At 40.1% G+C, this 19,247-nt stretch overlaps 1 protein-coding gene across 1 annotated transcript in view; it reads right to left on the bottom strand.

Moving 5' to 3' along the window:
* Window positions 1-5,195: 5,195 nt before the first annotated feature.
* Window positions 5,196-19,247, bottom strand: part of fndc1 (fibronectin type III domain containing 1) — a 36,044-nt gene continuing 21,992 nt past the window's right edge. The window contains exons 15-21 of the mRNA XM_080047913.1: window positions 16,586-16,822; window positions 12,501-12,609; window positions 8,057-8,136; window positions 7,710-7,739; window positions 6,871-7,032; window positions 6,435-6,557; window positions 5,196-5,746 (exon numbers count right to left, since the gene is read on the bottom strand). Of these exons, the coding sequence (XP_079904039.1) occupies window positions 5,631-5,746; window positions 6,435-6,557; window positions 6,871-7,032; window positions 7,710-7,739; window positions 8,057-8,136; window positions 12,501-12,609; window positions 16,586-16,822 (857 nt within the window). The 3' untranslated portion in view covers window positions 5,196-5,630. The remainder of the gene's footprint in view (window positions 5,747-6,434; window positions 6,558-6,870; window positions 7,033-7,709; window positions 7,740-8,056; window positions 8,137-12,500; window positions 12,610-16,585; window positions 16,823-19,247) is intronic.

The raw sequence follows: 19,247 nt of genomic DNA, 5'->3' as shown, positions 1-19,247 counted from the left end.
AGTGTTGTTCCAAACTCCAGGCAGCTGCTTTCAGTAAAAGAAAAAAAAAAAAAGAAAAAAAGGGGGAAACGTCTTATGTGGGACGTGAGGAGAAATTGATGAAGCACATTGACGGGAAAAAGATACCGCACAAAGACAACACTTTCACAATCAATTAGGTGTCGCATACCTAAATATCTCAGTGCACGAAATGACATAAATAAAACATGACTATAGTGATGTGATGACTTGATTTTGAGCATCTGTTTCTCACCCCCTCTCTCTCTTTTTGCTTTTCTCCCCTCAAACTTTAACTGATTCTTCTTGCTGATGATTTCAGCTCTCCAGAATGAAAGTCTAACTTTTTCCAGCCCGAATAGCGTGACCCATTTCTATTTGAAAGAAACAAAAAAAAAACGCACCATGTGGAAAACAGTTAGGAGACCTGCTGCATTCTTTCACAACCACAAATGGTTTTCTTTATGAGCTTTTAATTTCTCCTGTAATTAAGCAATTATAGGCATAGGATATATTCAAATGTATGGAAATGAGCTTTTTCTTAATCATTATAATAATTCTCTGCTGGCATTGAGGAGCCCGGTTTAAAAAGGTAGCTGAATTTTTCTAAATGTAAAGCTGTGGAAAAGTCAGCAGGGCCTGGACTCAATCAAGCAAGAGTGGCCTTTTGCCCTTTTTTCATATAGAGGGTCTGCATTCTGCTCTGTGCACAGACCTTGACTGAAAACTATTACAGAGGATCTGACACACACTGGGGAAAAAAAAGCTGACATGTGATGTTTCAGTGCCATGTGGTTATGAATGGATGTCATAGCATTGGCTTGGCTGAAAAGAAGTGAAATTTCAACATCATTTTTGACAAATTCATACGTGTATGTGTGTAGGCTACATGGGGTTGGTGTTAATAGCAATCACTGTTTGGTCCTCCTGTCACCTGGCCAACGCTCCGTCGTCAAAGCAGATGCATCAAATCACAAACCGAGTCCTAATCCAAAAGGCTGAAGAATGACAGTCATTTCTTGATGACAAAAGTAAATGACAACAACAATTTGGTCCACTCTGCTAATGTGTGGAGCAGATTTATTTCCACCCTGAGACCACCCTGCAGATGAAGATGTGGTCTTAAATAGGCTTTTATCAGACTAGGGAGGAGAAGGGCTGCAACCCTTTATAACCGAGTAGCCTACTTTAAAGGGCTTAATATTATCAATATGTTGATGGGACAGTTGGATTATGTTGCACTTCAATGGACATTCTGTATTTGGCTGTTTATTGTTGTTGCAGTTTTGTGTTTTCTATTCTTGTTTTGGCTTCATTTCATCACTTAAAGGTGAAGTAAGCAGTTTATTTATGTTAATATAAGTGTTAAATCGCTCTTTATTCATACAGTAATCACTTACACGATGTGCGCATTTCATAAAGCCAATCTCTTAGTCAGCTGCTCTTCATGTAATACGCAATTAAACTTTATGTAGTATCCCGAAATTTTATCCAATCACAAGAGAGAACGCTACAAACCGACACCCGTCCGCACCCGTCTCACTCATGGTCTCACTGCCGGTGCACGCCAGAGCGACACATGGGTGAATGTTTATGCGCCTACAATGGCGGAGCAGGTAAAAATCCTTCCCAATGTCTGTTTTGATGGTTTTTATCATGTTTTATCACACTTATCGATCTGAGATGATGCTAGATAACTTGCTGCTCGAAGACCGTAGTGCATTAATGTGGTGACGTAGGGACGAGTGAGGGGACTGCAGTAACTGACAGGAAGTTAGCTAAAAGAACCATTCCGCTTACAGCTCCTTTTACAAATTTGTGTATCTTAATTTTTTCATAATGGAAGATTCTTATTAGCATGATGTCCTAGCCTTCGGTCACTTAAGTAATCATATGAATCACACCTGTGCTCTTCAAAATGTCTGCATGAAAAAGTATATAGGCTACCTTTGTGTGAGCTACGTTAGACAGGCTAGTCATAGCTATGACCCAAATCCCTGCCTCTATGTGTGTTAGTACAGTCCAAATTTCAAATTAAAATGCTGTCGAAACTATCGAAAGTCTTCTCAGACTGCCATATCTCTTCATTTAGCTAACTATTTTCCTACACTTCCACACACAAATCTCACACTACATCACTAGAAAATCACTGACAAGCATAAAACAGAGGTAGCCGTGGAGAAAATAGTAGGCCAAAAAGACATGCTTTCTGGGTACTGGTGTTTAATTTGGTCCACTTTTAGTTTTTAGTGGACTAAGATAAGACGACTTGGTAGGACATATGAAACTTAACTGTGAAGTCATGCGATTCTGGAGAACGCTTGTTGTCAAAATCACTTTTTGGATCAAGAGGAGATATTCAGTGATTTTGACAACAAGCTCTCTCCATAATCCATGACTCAACCTTTAATGAGGAGTGTATGTGCAGTGTGTGACGCGCCAACATGTTGCCCATGTTTATTGTGTTACTAGGATGTTAGCTGAAAATAATTTAACATGCTGATATAACGCTGTCTGTTTTTGGTCTACTTTATGCTGTAGTAAAAACTTGATGACTAATGCGCTGGCAGTCACAGCACTTATACCATTTAAACCCCTTCTGTGTGTCCATTCATGTTGAAGACGGTCTCCCTAAAACTGTAGTGAAAGCAACATGCTCTTTAACCAGAAAAGCTAAATTTAACATTGGTCTAAGTTTTACAAGGTTAGAATTCTTGTTTGAAGCATTGCTTTTTATTTTATTATGATAAAAAGGCCTGTAAAAATGCCTCAATTAGGAGTTGCAGCATCACATGCTATGAAGACTGTGTTTTAGATCGTTCCAAGGAAGCTGTGCCTCTGGGGGAGCACTGGTGCTGGAGTTTAGACGTTGGCCCACGGTTCTGTTTTCCTGCTTGTAGCTCTGTTGTCCTGTTGTTTTGGTTCATCTAGTTTTTCTACTCTCCCCCTGACATCAGTCATCATTTCTGACCGACACACACACACACACACACACACACACACACACACACACACACACACACACACACACACACACACACACACACACACACACACACACACACACACAAACACACACACACACACACACACACACACACACAAGCCTGAGCAGAAAAAAGGGCAATGACTTTATCGTCTTTAACATCTGTAGCAGATGTTGTAGCCTTTATGTACACGTGTTTATGAAGTGTGTTTGTCCTCCTGTCTCTTGTTTTTTCCCCTCTTTTCCCTCATTTCTTTTTCCTTCTTCTTCCTCCTCTGCTCATCTGGTATCTGTGGTGGACGTCTGTAAGTCTCAGAGCAGGGCGGGGTCCCCATAATGGTTTGTATTAAACGCTCAGGTCAAAATGGCACCGCAGCCTGCAGCCAATGAAAACATTCACTCGCTCATCACTCACTGAAAGCACATGGCAGCAAAAGGCTTCCGTCAACATGCAGCATACTTGGAAAAATATGTTTTTATCTGACAGCCCATTCACTAAAGTGTTGACAAATTTGGCTTGCTATCACTCCAAACACACAGTTATTATCCCTCCGTACACCAAGGGAAAATATTAGATGCCCTCTTAGAAATCTATCTGTATTTACTGTAGTGTGTGTTTTAGATTCTCACTGCCATAGCGCTCTGGCCGGCGCCAACCTCAACAAACTAGCGCCTGTGCTCCACAGATAAGGAATAGCAGGTTAGACCTTTGATACTGTGCTGAGTTTAAGTATGAGCAACATCAGGTCTGCTGTTCTTTTAAAAGACAGTCTGGACTTCTATGTCCATACTTCTTACAGCAGTGAAATCTAAATCCCATTCTTGGCTTGAAAACCAAAAGTAAGTGTACTATAAGGTGTTGTACTGACAGGTCATGTTATTTTCTTGGATGAAGGCTGGGGATTCATGCGAGTGATAAGTAAGGATTTGCTTGTGCAGTGGGTGTTGAAAATAAGTAGCCTGGCTGCTACTGGACATCATCAATTTCGCTCAAGACTTAAAAGTAGACAAGCACAGAAAAGGGCAGCACCAGTTCTGCTCTCACACTTTATGGAAAGACCCATTCATCTCACGGTTGAAAATGAAGCTCTAAATGTCATGAGCATCATCTGAGAAAAATTTTCCACCTGTTTTTTTTGTGGTGCAGTTTCACTCATGATAATATATATATTTTATTTAATCAATTATTTCACACTAAGGTCCATAATGTGTGATCAAACGACACAGTAAAAACCTGAGCTCCATAGCCGACACATCACCGTGTGAAAATGAAAGGATATGTCCTGTTAAAGATTTGATGAGAATTAAGCAACATCAGTGGAAAAGTCCCCCGTGGTTATTGGATAAATATTCAAGTTTCAAATTATCTGAGTGTACCAGTGATAATTTGCTCAACTAATGTTTAAGGGTAGGCTTTTCCTAATCTAACACAGCAAATGTGGGCCCCACTTTCAAGCCGTGATCTACTTTGCAGATCTGATTGATAATTCAAAATTCCCTTCATAAAGTAGCATAAAATATAAATACTAAATACTTTAAATTTGCATTGAAATAAGTGAACGGTTCTTTAGTAAACGTACTAAGGTTATTCCAACCAAGCCTAATCAAATCGTGGTGTCAAAAGGTATGCATTACAAATCCAATTTGGATCTTTATGGGGCAGCGTGCTAATAGTTGTCACATGGCTGATGGTTGTGTCCACATTTGCTCACAAGCTGAATGCCAATGAACTAGTATTTTCCCCCTCTTTCCCTTTCACCTGTTTCTGTCCACAATAAGTTGTTTTTGACATTTCATGGGGTTTTAACAGTTGCCGTTCCAACTGGCTCCACCAAAACGTTTCTCGGTAACTCAAATCTTCCATTAGGGTTGATGAAGTAGATGCGGATCACGTGTGGGAGCTCCTGCTGGAAAAGAATGTGGCAGCGAGGAGAATATGATATGATTCATGTTTTATGGACCGCTGTGGTTTCCATAGCACCTTTATTCAATCTCCCACAGTTCCTGAGCAAATATTTTGGTCTTTTTATTCTTTGTCCGTATACATACAAAAACAGTAACTTTTAATGAATTCTGGTGAGGACCAGAGAGCCGTAAAAAAAGTATCTGTCAGAAGCCGTTACATTATGAAATACAAAATCTCACGATTGAAAATGAACAGACCTATACACACCTTGAGTGCTCATTCTTACAGTTTGCTTTCAACTTGTGCTTTTGTTCAATGTCACTGGTTTGGCCGAGTGTCAGTGTGTGTGTGTGTGTGTGTGTGTGTGTGTGTGTGTGTGTGTGTGTGTGTGTGTGTGTAAGGGTTAGGGTTAGTCCATTATTGGAGAGATAAATAACACTGGATGAGAACTCGTCTCTGGGATAATTGTTAATAGTTCAAGGACACTGTTCAGACAAGAGTTAAACCAAGCGAGAGCACACATGCTTCTTTTTACCCCTCATATACAGACTGCTTTATATTAAAAAAAAGTGCACGGTAATGATATACATTGAGTTGTTAAAAATAACTATATTCTCCTCCTGTGAAGCTGTAGTACATTGGTAGTGGTGTCTTTTTCATTGTGGCGGGCTGAAAAAGTCTGATTCAAAAGTCTCAAAAGGCGGGTTGCCCTCAGTAACAATGTCTCCTGCTCCTCCTGTGTTACCACTTGCCGGGGATGGGCACCCCACATTCATACCAGCCCACGAATGAATGGGCAGTACGTCGGCCGATTACTCCAAATGAAACGGGCTCCTGTCTGTACGCGCGATAGAATCCTGCAAAAGAAACAAATAAAATGAAATGCATCATTCGCAGAAATGTATCAGGAGACTGGAATGCAACACAGCATGAACATGTTTTGTTATAATCATCATTAAGCACATTTAGTTATTCATCTGCTTGGCTTAATGACAATTGCGCTGTCCTAAAAAAGGCTACTCCCATTGTAAATGATGAGGCTTCAGTCATCATATTATTTTAACAAATCCAATAAAAGTATTTTAACTGTGTATTTGTGACCCATTTTGGCTGAGTGCCCATTGGGAAGAAATCCAGGGAAGAAAGTTCAGAAAATAGTGACAGAAGATTTTTGACAAAAAAAGAAAAGTATAGAATTAGACCAGTATTCAACTTGAACTGTAAGCCAACTTTTTGCCAAAAAATAAGATGAATTGATCTGAGACCTATAATTGCTCAGACGTTATGGCTTTAACCTAAGGTATGGCATAATTAGGAAAACATTTCTGCAGCAGTAATGAAAAGCATGTGAGATTTGGGCTAAAATATGCTAAACCCAGGCAGGTCCATTATTATTCATTAAAAATGTTGCTCTGCATCCGTATTCTGTTTAGATAAGATGGATGCAGCTGGTCCACTAAGAAGCCGGCGAGACGGATTGCATGGAAAATAAAATGATAATATCTTAATATTAGGCAACTTGAGTAAAAATCTGTTCTTGTTTACCTTGTGCTGAGGGCACATTATTTGAGAGGTAGGCCGGGCCGGTCCTCCCGTCCCTGTAGGAGTCCACAAACTGGCAGTGGTCCTCTCCTTGGCCAACTGTATCTCCTATGCTGTAAAAAGGCTCTGTGGACAGGAGAAAAGTAGATGTCATAATCAAGAACCAGATCTTGGCTGATAGCCGACAGATAGAATTAGATGTAGAGTCACCTCTTCATCTTAGCCTTCACTAGCCTATGATAATATTACATTTCACCTGCTTTTATATGCTGATTTTATTGTTTCAATAGCTTTTAATATGCTCCTCTTTGCTTTTTGTTTGTTGTGTGTTGGTTTTATTGCTACTACACCTGCTTTTACTTTGCTTGTGTACTGGTTTTAAGTGTCTTTGAGTATACCTTGTAAAGCGCTTTATAAATAACAATGTATTATACGTTACCTCTGAGACCATCTCCCATGAAGATCTTGTATCGCAGAGAGTTACACAAAACCACGCCCACGAACTTCCTGTACCACGTGCGCTTGACGTACTGGCTGCCTTTACAGGTGCTGTGCGCCGAGTTGTACTTGAAGCTGAAAGGCACCCAGATGGGTTCCCCACCTGGAGGAACAATGCAAATCAAAATCCAAGGTGATCAATTAGTTTGTAAAAAAAAATCTGTTAGTTATAGATATTAAGAAGTGAGTTCCCAAGGTAGCCAGAAGGTATGCAAGTTAATCATGCAGCCAAACCCAGTCTATATATTCTATCTCGTTATGAGGATTTTTTTCCCCTACTGTTGGTTCATAAAGCGCTGAAGGATTTAAGGCCAAGATACATTTCAGATCTGCTGATGGTGTATCCAGACATGTCAGATATGCTTGGGGGCAGCTCTGCTTACTCAAATGGTCAGATCGTGCATTCAGTTTTTTTCTGCCCCCACATATCTGAAACAAAGTCCCAGAAAAAAAAGCCTGCTCCAACTCTTTCCTAGTTCTTTTAAGTCTACGTTTTAAACTTTTCTCCAAGTCCATATTACTCTTTTTAAATTCTTCTCATGAGTCATTTTATATCGCCTTGTGATTATTTTATATGGAAGGCCTTTTTTATATATATGTCATGTCAAGGAGTTTTGATTGCCGTCTCGTGGAGCGGTCTAGGGAGGATTGAAGGGAGGGAGGCAGACTAGTGTTACACAGTTCTGTAACGGAACGGTGGCTCTCTGTCTTTAGAAGTTTGGGTAGGACACGGCTTGTTGACCTTAAATTACAGAGGCGAGGGTCGGCGTATGAACTTACCAGGTGGCCTTTCGATAAGGAGAGGATCGTCTGAAAGAGAAAGAATGCGATCATTTCACAAGGGAGGAAAAGACGGCACACAGAAGGCACTGTCGGCTTTTAATGTATCCACCTGATTTTTTGAGAATGAAAAGAGCCACAATGCACACAATACAGCAGCCGTACATCTGCTAGTCTGCTTCTGCTGCAGGAATGTTCTTATATTGGAATATCTTGCATGGCAATAAATAAAAATGGCCATGCCACTTTGGTGAAGTGCTTCCATACTGCAGCGCAGCGGGGAAACTGAACTGTTTTCAATGGGGCGTCTAAAAGTGTATCTTTGCTGGCGTTGACAGGCTACCCACCTGATTCGGTGACATAGGTGAGCGTCTCGCTGACTGGGCCCAAACCAAACACATTCTTGGCCTGCACCTTGAAGTAGTACCTGGATGAAAAAAATAAATAAATCACAACATTAGGATTTAACGAGAGATTAGGTCGTTAAAGTGTCATACTGCCCCCGTTTTTTGTTGTGACGGCGTGAAGGTGAATGTTAATGACCGTAGCAGATGACTGGGCCCTGCTTTAGCCGGGGCTGATTTAAGAGTAGTCTGTTTCATATTGGTATGATTCCAGAGTGAGTGCAGCACAATAAAATGGCTATTTGGCACACGTTGAAGGGAAAAGGAGGGAAGGAGAGCGCAGGGAAGGGCGGCGAGGGGGAGAAAAGAGAGAGAGACATCTAGACAAGTGGAGAGCAACAGATAGGATGAGAGGATAAGAATGAAAGACAGATAAAAGGAGGGATGTGGAAAAAGTAAAGCCCGGGGATAGATGTATGCCGAGGGGAGAATGGATAGATGGCAGGAGAGAGAGTCCTCAAAAGAAACATTTCTCACCGAGAGCTTTACTTCATGACACGAGTGCTCAACAAAGAGCAAAGAACAAAGTCGTGCAGTGAGCTCACTCTGTCCCCGGGTGGTATTGAAAAGATCCTATCACATTAAAAACAACATCAGCCAGTGACAACTTGCACACTGTTCCACTACGGATGATGTGGGCTGATGTGTGTTGTGCAAGCGCGTGTTTTTCCCTCTGTGCAGTGCAGTGCGCGATTGGCACATGTCTCTGTACTGCAAGGTCGCATACAGCAAGGTACATGGTCTGTCAATTCAGAGCAAAAAACTCTCACCATGCCCGTACAGTCACAGGCCTGGATCCAATCACCACAACCAGAATATATATCACCGAGAGAGAGAGAGAGAGAGAGAGAGAGAGAGAGAGAGAGAGAGAGAGAGAGAGAGAGAGAGAGAGAGAGAGAGAGAGAGAGAGAGAGAAGACAGCAAGGCGGCTGCAGAGATGATGCAATGAAAGAAAGGAACTGGAGAAGAAATCGGAGAATGCGAAGGGGGGAAAAAAGAAAATGTGAGCCAGAAAATAAAAACAGGATAGGCCACAAGATGCTACTTGAAGCCAGCCTTGACATTTAAAACTTAATTAAGAGCATCGCTCTTCTTGTCGTCTCTCTCAGATTTATATATAAGGTGTCTTAAAGTGGCAACTGCACATGCTGTAGGCCCAGCAGGGCCACACTACACACAAACTGTTGAAGTTGTACAAGTTGGTTATAAAGTTAAAAAAAAATTCAATGCATTTAATGACACTTATATGTTTGAAAAGGAGTGATGGAGGTGTCAAATTCACAACGTTGGATCTTAGGGGAGAACGGGGTAAGTAGGCACACTTTTTACTCTAGTGAGAATTGCTTATCACCTAAACATCTTTCAATAGTCATTCCTACATTAAATTGAAGCTTAAGGTGTTGGCTTGAAATGTGTACCCCTCACTTTTTCTATCTTATTGTAATAAAGAAGAAATTAATCATCAAAGAAACCCTTACACATTGTGACAACCAACCCCATCAAGGGGTCGGTTGTCAAACACTATGGGGTTGTTTGTCACAATGTTATCTTAATGGGAATAATCTTAAAAAGAAGGCAAGCAAGTAGGACTAAATTAGAAAGTTTAATTGCATTGTCAAGTTGACAAATAGGCCTACATAACTTACTGTAGCCTTGGCAGCTGGTCTAGTTTGGGATGCACTGGGTTGTTTTGATTTTGTTGCCCTTTTTTCTTTTGCATGCTAGCTGCCTTTTCCTGCTCTATTCTTTCCTTCTCTGGGGTGTCAGTGAGGATACAGCTTGACAATTTATTTCGTTATTGGGTTCCTTTTCTAGCTGCAGCCTTGAGATAACATGTGACAACCAACCCCCCAAAAAATTTGACGACCAACCCCAACTTGAATTTCTTGCTAACATCAAGGCCAACAACCATCTGACAACTAATTAGCTTGCTAACCACAATCTAAACTATAGTTTACCGTTCACACTTTGTATGGGTAACAAGTGTTTTGTTATAAACCCATTGTGTAAAAGCCTAGAAGAAAAATACTGAGGAGCTAAATATTTTCAATTTGACATGAAAAACACAAACCGTCTTCTCACCTCAAATTCAGCAGTCTAACTCCAAGGAAGACTATGTAGGTGACCTCTGATCCCAATTCTGGATATTTACATACCAAAATTTCACAGACAGTGCCTTCTGGTTCTGAGATATAACGATTGTGACAACCAACCCGCGTGACAAATTACCCCGTTCTCCCCTATATCTCGTAACTTTTATTTCATCACAGATCAAGATCCCTTTTGCAAGACAGATCTGAATCAGTGGAGAGAGAAGACTATACGGATTGAAATAATTTTTGATTCTTTGATTATCAATTAATCTGACGTTAATTTCCTACGTTCATGGATTAGGTTTTGGTCTATTAAATACCAACGACTAATGAAAAGGCCTATCAGTATCTCTAAGTGATGTCATCAAAGTTCTTGTTTTGAAGAAGACGAAGATATACAGCAAACGTTCTCACAGCTGCTGGACTTATGAATCATTTAAAAAGAGTTGCTTGGAAATTGGCTAAAATGATTAAATGAATATCAAAAGAATTGCAGATTAAACAATGCCAGGCTGCTTAAAAAAATAAAAATAAAGCTCCACGGATAAATCGTGTCTCTAAATGGGATAATGTTCAAGTCCTTTGTAGTGCAGTCCAGTTTATCCTGCATACGTATGTGAGTGTTTAGGACTATTGTAGCTCAGAATCTCTGGCAAACAGAAGGAGCCCTGCAGCATGGGAAATGCCAACAGTGTCCGATAATCCATCCCAGGACCAATGGTAACCATGACGCACAATCACGTACGCAAACTGAGGGATGCCAGGGAGAGGGGAAACCTCTTTGCAGACTCTTGGAATATGTTGCCCAATGCACGCACCTCTGCTGTTTAGTGTAGAGCAGCAGGTGTTTGCTTTACCTAGGGCCCAAGGTAACACACCTATCATAACAGAGAGAAGAGATCCGTGCCTCCGACCGGCAAGCTAATACTTTCCCCATTCCTGATAAACTCACACATCTGAAATTGTTTTATGTATTTTTTTCCCCCTTCACCAGATAACGGTTAGATTACTTGCAGCTAAAAAGAATGTGTGGAGTACCAGATGGGAGAAGGCAGCCACATCAGGACTTCTGGTTATATGCCACAAAAGTAGACACTTCACACCTGAGACAGTAGCATTAGGTGTATTTTACTGTATATTGCATTCCTTTTCAAATACGTGTGGTCCGTTCACTCACTCAGACAATACAAAAACCATGTATGTGAACGGACCACACATTTCAAATTGGACTCATTGCTGTGTGACATACAGCTTGCTAGCAGTTTCACTGTTGTATCTGCCATTTATTCGTCTCTCTTCTGGGGCATGTTAGCTCCTCATCAAGATATCTTTTTCAGAAAAAAAGTCATTTAACTTGCATCATATTTATATCTAAATGAGGAGTAAACAGGCAAGAGTGAAATTGATCAAACAGTACATTATTAAATTGAATATGTTTCACCTCATATGTATTGCTTTTGCACTCTAAAATAGATTAGAGATTAGATTCTTCAAACAGAACAAGAAAAGGGTTGTGTAGGCTAGAACAACTCCCCTCGTCTCTTGGATCTACGTGCTAAGAGCTGCTCCCATGCATTCATTTTGAAGACCGTGACCCGTGTCCCATTAGACAGGGCTGATGTGGAAACGCGCTCTCATAACTGAAAAACAAATCGAGGTGTCTAAGTGTCAGATCAAGTGCGCCGTGTTTGGGCTCCACTAAAGTCTCAACACAGTTTTTATTTTTTCCTTCTTTGAAACATCTTGGTGCGGATTCAAAAAGGGTTTCCGAGCCGGGCCTTGATTTAGCCAAACTGATTTACCTCACTCTAAGGGGTTTTCTGATCTCTTGTACAAACAGTAATAACTCAGTATCCAACTTGCACTCTGCTTTGATTAGTGTCAGTCTGGTTCCATATCACAGTTGGCGAAAATATCCCCAGATTTAAACATGCGGATCAGACAAACATGCATACATGAACTCATACGCAACCATCCAGACATGATGCGTGCATTATGTCATGACGGGGATACAGATATAAACCCTTCCCAAGACACAACCAAGCACCTGCACCCAGAGGCAGAAACGTGATCATAAACAATACACGCGTGTATAGGGATCTTGCAACTGAGAAAAATCATTGTCTGTTAGTTCGGGACCTTGCTTGCCAAGAAAAACAAAAATAAAACTCGGAGTCATCAGTGATCCTGAAAAGCGTTGCAAATGTATTCACATTGACCTTTCTCTGAACATCTGTATTGTATGTATGAATCGCCAATCGAATTAAAGCACACAGCAGGCGGTTTTGTGTTACCTAGAATTGGGTTTGAGGTTCTCCACAGGCAGGTGCGTCCCATTGGAGGCTCTGGAAGACCACCTGTTGTTGAGGACATCGTCATATGAAGCACTGTAGACCATGTAGCCTGTAGGGAGACAATAGAAAAAAGGAAAGGCAGAGCTCCTTAGTTGGTAGAAAAAAACTATGGAAAATGGTTTTATTAGTAAAAGCAAAGCCATAGAAAAAAATAAATCATGTATGTTTATACCACGTTTTATATGAAACACAACAGTATCCTGAGTTGCCAAAAGTTACATGAGACAATCGATACCACTCTCACGTCTATAGGGTAAATAAGAAGCTACCAACAACAGCAGGTTAGCGTAGCTTAGCATAAAGACTGTAATCAGGGGGAAACGGCTAGCCTAACTGTGTACAAAACCGACCTAACATAACCTCAATAGCCTGCACAACATTTTTTTTTAACTTTATTAACCTTGGTCTCATATTATCTTTGAGTATTTATAAAGTATCAAACTTTATTTTCTAATGTATATTTTGAGTAGGCGGTCTTACATTTAACTAATAAACTCTATTAGTGACATTTTCAGGCTGCCTGTCTTTCCCTGTCTGTTTTCTTCTCTATATGATATATGTATATGCAGTTATTCATCATTGACTGTAAATCTATGGGGGCCAGCTCTGCCGCACATCAAACTACCAACTGTTTCTATTAGACTGTTGAGGTTTAGTTTTTCTATTTTTGCTGGAGCTGCACCAACACAGCTGGCCGCTGACAGGAGAGAGGGGAAATACTAGCTACTTTGTTTTTCTCTGTCCTCTTTTCTTTTTCTTCTGTTTTTATTTTTATGGAAAGGTTTTTCCTTCTCCACTCCACATGGTTAAACTGAGGTTTGATAGAGTGCTATTGACACTCTTAGCTTCGCCATCAGCGTCTGTATTCCTATTTTTCCTTGATTTAGGTATGTACAGTATATGTTTAAAACATGTTGTCAAGGAGCTGGTCCTTTGAGCTGAATGCAACACTTCTGATACTCAGTGAATAAGGTGTATGTTTAGTCTGAAGACATCAAAGGATTTGGAACCAGAAGCTAGGTTTCCGGTCTAAAACTTTTGAGTCCACTTGCCAACAACTGTTGTTTCCATCCACCTGTTTTGACCCATAACTTGTACGACGTGGTCGTGCAAACACACCCTAATATCTAAAACAGCTTCTTGTGATTGAATCTGCATGTGTGTGTCTGTGTGTGTGTGTGTATGTGTATGTGTGTGTGTGTGTGTGTGTGTGTGTGTGTGTGTGTGTGTGTGTGTGTGTGTGTGTGTGTGTGTGTGTGTGTGTGTGTGTGTGTGTTGGTATTACTCATGTTGTGGGAATTTTTTTCTGTATACACAGTGATATTGTGGATGTCCCCTTAACGCAATAAAGACATTTTAGAGTGAAGACTTTTATGTGAGGGTAGACCTTAGGTTGAGGTTAAGGTTAGGTTAACGGTGAGGGATGAAGTGGTTATGGTTAGGGCAAGTCTCCAGGAAATGAATGTAAGTCTATGTAATGTCCTCGCAAGTGATGAAAACACAATGTGTGTTTGTGTGTGTGTGTGTGTGTGTGTGTGTCTGTCACGTGTGTGTGTGTGTGTGTGTGTGTGTGTGTGTGTGTGTGTGTGTGTGTGTGTGTGTGTGTGTGTGTGTGTGTGTGTGTGTGTGGGTGGGTGGGTGTGTGTGTGTGTGTCAGATGTCTGCAGCATTGACAGTATTTTTATCAACAATGCTATAATACTGCAGTTTATAAGAAATGTACATACGAAGATGATATAAATAAATGTTCACAGAATGTTGGCCAGTTTATCTATCTGATATATTGCAGCACAGACACACTGCGTCCTACTTAAGATGAAGTTGGTCTTTGCAATGCTCCGTGTTTCTTTAAGATAAATCAAAGTCATAGAGAAAGTATTGGGAATTAGATAAAATAGTGAGTGATCAGGTACAAACATGTGCAGACAAATGAAGTACAAGACTCATTAAAAACATGTCAAGATAGTGTGTGATGATCAGAGAGGCAAACAGATGGAAAGAAGGGAGGACCATCTATCTGTTTTAAACATTAGAGGATGGACCAGCCCACAGCATGACCAGGAGCTTGTATTTTCCTGCCAAAGAAAACAACACTGCTTCTCCAACTGCCCAGACTGCTCCCTCCGATAGCCCACCACGTCTCATACATTACGTTGTTTTCTTCAGTCTCTCTTTTCCATTTGCCTTTCTCCTTCCCTCTTGTGTCACTTTCTGGGTCAGAGGAATTCTGTTTTTTCTTTTACTGGGAAACTCTGCAGGAGCCGAGCCGAGCCCTATTCCATGTGTCTGTTTTCTTCTTCATGGATATGATAATTCATTCACAATAAACTGCTGAAACGAGTTCTTAAATCTGAGTCTGAGGGGGATGCTGGTTACATGATGAAGAGGCATATCCTAAAACACTACAGATGAAAGGTCGATGAAAATGAATCACACTGTATCCTGTATAGCTTTAGACCAGGGGTGTCCAAACTTTTTTCACTGAGGGCCACATACAGAAAAATCTACGAAGGGCCGGGCCACTTTGCAAAAATAACACATTTATCAGGACATGTAGCTGCTCTGATGTTTAGTTTCATAGTGTCTTCGTAAATTGTAATCCTTCTTCACGGTAACACTTTCCTTGCACATTAAACAGACACATTTCCCCTCTTGCTTATATGCCAATGATACATCCAGTGTTTTCTGCCTTTGCGTCCAATATCCAGCAGGGTGAAAATAGTATCCAGCCGAGGTCTCGACCCTCCTAGGGGGGTCCGGGGGTATGCCCCCCCGGGAGATTTTTTTTACGTTTGTAAAGTGAAATGCATGAATCTGGTGCACTTTGAGAGGGAAATTAAGTTTTAAGTATTAATTTTGTATGAAAAAAAATGGAGACACTGTGTCAGATGAATTAGAAGCTATTGGAGAAGGACATAGATTTTCCATAATAATATTAATTTAAAATAAAATATTATGCAGGGTCCTCTGGGATGGGCTCTTTTTCTTTTATGGGACATATTTCTCTGTAATATAATGAGTGCATTTAAATTATTTAAAAATTAAAAGCGCCATATTACATTATATTTTTAAAATGTGCCACAGGCCAATCAATCAGTGTTTGACACCCCTGCACTAGTGGGTTAACTAAGAAATGCAAAAAAAAAAAAAAAAAAAAAATTTTTTTTTTTTTTTTTTAAAGGGCCATATTACATTATATTCTTAAAATCGGCCGCGGGCCAATAAAAAGCGGGCCGCGGGCCGCAGTTGGCCCGCGGGCCGTAGTTTGGACACCCCTGCTTTAGACTCTACAGTAAATGTGAGAAAATATGTGTAAAGGTAACATAACATAACTTGTGCAACATAAATGCAATTTTAAATAACTTTTTTGAGTAGACAAATATAAGCTTCAGGTATTGCGCACATTTTCAAAATGTTCAAAGGAGGATTAAACCTTCCTTGAATGTATTTGTAGGTTTCAGTGTCTAAGCTTCTGGCCTGTTGGTGGGCGGTTTCCACGGCAGCAGTTCAGTTATATTGGAGCGCCTGGCAGCATTGCTAGGAGACGAGCTTTCAAGTTATGTGGTGCATTACTGACTGGAGAATGCCTAACATGTGTACAAGATGTTTTTTCAGCTTTGGAACACGCCAACATAGCATTGGTCATGCACAGTAAGCGATTTAAGACATCTGGCTTTTTTAGAATTTTCAACATAAAGGAGGAATCGTCATGACTCATATTGTTTAGTGTTTAATTAGTTGTTATTTTCATTCAGAAATTGATACCTAGAAAATACAAAAAAACATGAGGTAGGCTACATGTGGACTGTACCATTCCTCCAATTAAAATTTTATTTTTATTTTTATTTTTTTTACATTATCTTAGTATCTCGCCTTTTTCATCTGCAGTAGCCAAATGGAAGGCTGCCTGGCATCAAAATAAGTGTCACCAAATGTTTAACTCCATGTGCCCAACTCCTTATATATTGCACATTTTAGTCAGCAAAAAAAAAACAAGTTCAGACTTTAAGTTTTGTTTTTCTTACCTGACACCATGTCGTCCTTGAGAGGGCGGGCCCAGTCCAGGATGATAAAGGAGTGACAGCCCTCCATGGCAACCACGGTGAAGTTATGAGGCTTGTTCTTGGGAGGCTGTCTCTGATTGGCTACCCGACTGTCCTTCTCCATCATGTTTTCTAGGACGTCCACCTGAACAAATTCCAGAGCCTCCGTCAGGGAGCAGGGAGAAGACGGGTCCTTCTGGATGTAGTTCACATAGGGAGCTGAAGGCAGGAAAAAGTGATTGAAAGGAATATATTTTAACTACATAATTCCCTAATATAGACAATCAAGAATTAATTCAGATGTTTATGTTGCATTAAACAATCAAACTTTGTTAAGTAACTCAGAGTTTAATAGATTCTGCTACTTTTCCAATGTCATACTGTTTTAATTTGTCAGTCCATATTCAGTCATTTTGAAACAGTTTGTGGTTTTTTTTGGTAGTCAATCAGAAGTTATCCTATTTTCTCCTTTTGTTTGTTTTCAGTGACTGAGGAAATGCCAGCTGGACCTACAGCTGTGAATACTTGGGATATTCCACAATTCCTAGTCTGACTGGGATTTGGAGAGAACCACTGGAGACTGGACTCGCTCCCACCTCCCCCAGATGATTGGACCTGTGCACGGGCCAAGAGCCTAACACGTGTCAGTTTCTACACATCAAAACACAGTCTGTGAGGCTGTGTGGGTTTAAGCTGTTCCTAGCTCATGTAGGCCTATGTGCAGATGTATGTGTCGGTGTATATACATTGGGTGCTTGTTACTGTGCATCTCTGTACAGCACCCACATGTGTTCATTTTTCAATGCTGAATGCAACCCTCTCCAGAGACACATCGTCTTCTATTGCTTGTTGTAAAACCAAATCCAAAAAAACAGTGATGGAAAATAGTGAGAGCCTGATGTGGATCAAATGTCACTGGGAAACAGCATGAAAAAAGGTTCACATACTGTCAACTCTAATATCAGTCTAGTAAAGGATACATTAGCATTCTAATAGTCTGACATCCTGGTGCTAATTTTTAAGTCCAATGTGGCAAACTCCAACCATCTGGAACTTGCTGCGATGTAGATTCAAACAACTGCTAAGAATTATTAGTTAATACTTTTGTGTCTGCCTTTAGCTATATTAATTCAAGTGAAAACTTGCCATGACAGATAAAGAGACAATGGGGGAAGTCAGACAGTTCATGCGAAGCATACCAGTCGACTGGCAGGCTGCTGAATTGGACCTAAAGTATTTAAAACAATAATAAATAGGAAAGATGATGTCTCCACATTGAGCCAACTCAGCCTTCTCTCCTCGCTGAGTTCAGCACCCTTAACTTTTATGATTTCTACTGCTTTGGTGCTCTGGCCTGTTTTTATCTCAGGCAGAGTAATGGCTTTCAGATGGTTCTATGAGAGGGGTGTGATCACAACATAGTCGTTGTTTACCAATAGCCTCTTCTGAAGCCTTATACTCATATTTTGTGACATTGCACTGATAAAGACTCAGTGATAAATCCTCACTTTTTAAAGGTCTCTCAGAAAGATCAATATAAACGACTGGGACAAGTTGCATTTTTTCTGTCAATAAATGGCAGTACAGCCATTACTCAAGCTTTTCCAGAATAATAACCCCTCTTTCTAATTGGCAAGAATGTGTGCATTATTTTGCGACACTACATCATCCATTGTACATACAAGTCAATAATACTACACAGCCTAAAGGAACTTTGTCAAGTTTGAAAAGATTACTCATGGATCATCTGCCTTTTTTGGCTGGAGTTGTACAAAGGGAAGTGTATTATCCTGTGGCTTTGAAACTTGGCCCATCCTAAGTTATAAAAAAGTCACTGTATCTTGGCTTCCACTGCGTCGATTTTGACCATTGTTTTCATAATATGTCTCTTGCAAGTCCTTATTACTTCATAAAAGTGCAACATTACATTTTAATACTCATTGACATAACTTCAGTCATTTCAGCTTTTACTAGGCCATGGCTTTTCTAACTTATCACATTTACAAAAAGTAAGGTTTATTCCAACGTTTGCAAAGAAAGTCTAAAGAGAAAATAAAAAATGTTTATATTATGGTGGTGTGCAATTGGCCATGGAGTACTAAGTGGAGTAAGTGGTGCGACTTGAAGAGTTATGAAAAATAACTTAGCTCAGCACAGTGTGAAGATGTTCTTTGCCTTTATGTTTTGTGTTATAATGCTATTAATACAGGATCAATTACTTTCTCTCTGAGTAAATATAATAACTTTGTTTCAACTATATTAACTATAAAAACTTCCAAAGCTATAAAGGAAGTACTTATAATAATCCTTCTGTAACTACCTTACGTTTAATTAAAAGTCTGTGTATCAAGTCCCTTCACATTTATTACCTCAACGGCTGAAACATGATGAACACAAAAAAGTGCAGTCATTTAATATATCAAACAGAACTCTGACATTGTGATGCCTAAGTCAATAGATGTCGCGTTTTTATTTCTGTCAAGAGAATATTGAATTCTGTTTGTCTAACCAGATGAGGTGATAGGGTAAGAGGCCAAAGTAAGCACATATGAGCAGTAAAAAGAAAGCAGGGTGCTGAAGTTAACTGGGATCAAGTCTGGAGACCTTAAACAATGCGTCCTCAGTGAACTTTGTTACTATGATC

Source organism: Ammodytes marinus (genome assembly GCF_949987685.1).
Source record: "Ammodytes marinus genome assembly, chromosome: 19".
In the NCBI taxonomy this organism is placed as follows: Eukaryota; Metazoa; Chordata; class Actinopteri; order Uranoscopiformes; family Ammodytidae; genus Ammodytes; species Ammodytes marinus.
The sequence above is the reverse complement of the archived record's forward strand: the minus strand, read 5'-3'. Positions and strand labels throughout refer to the sequence as shown.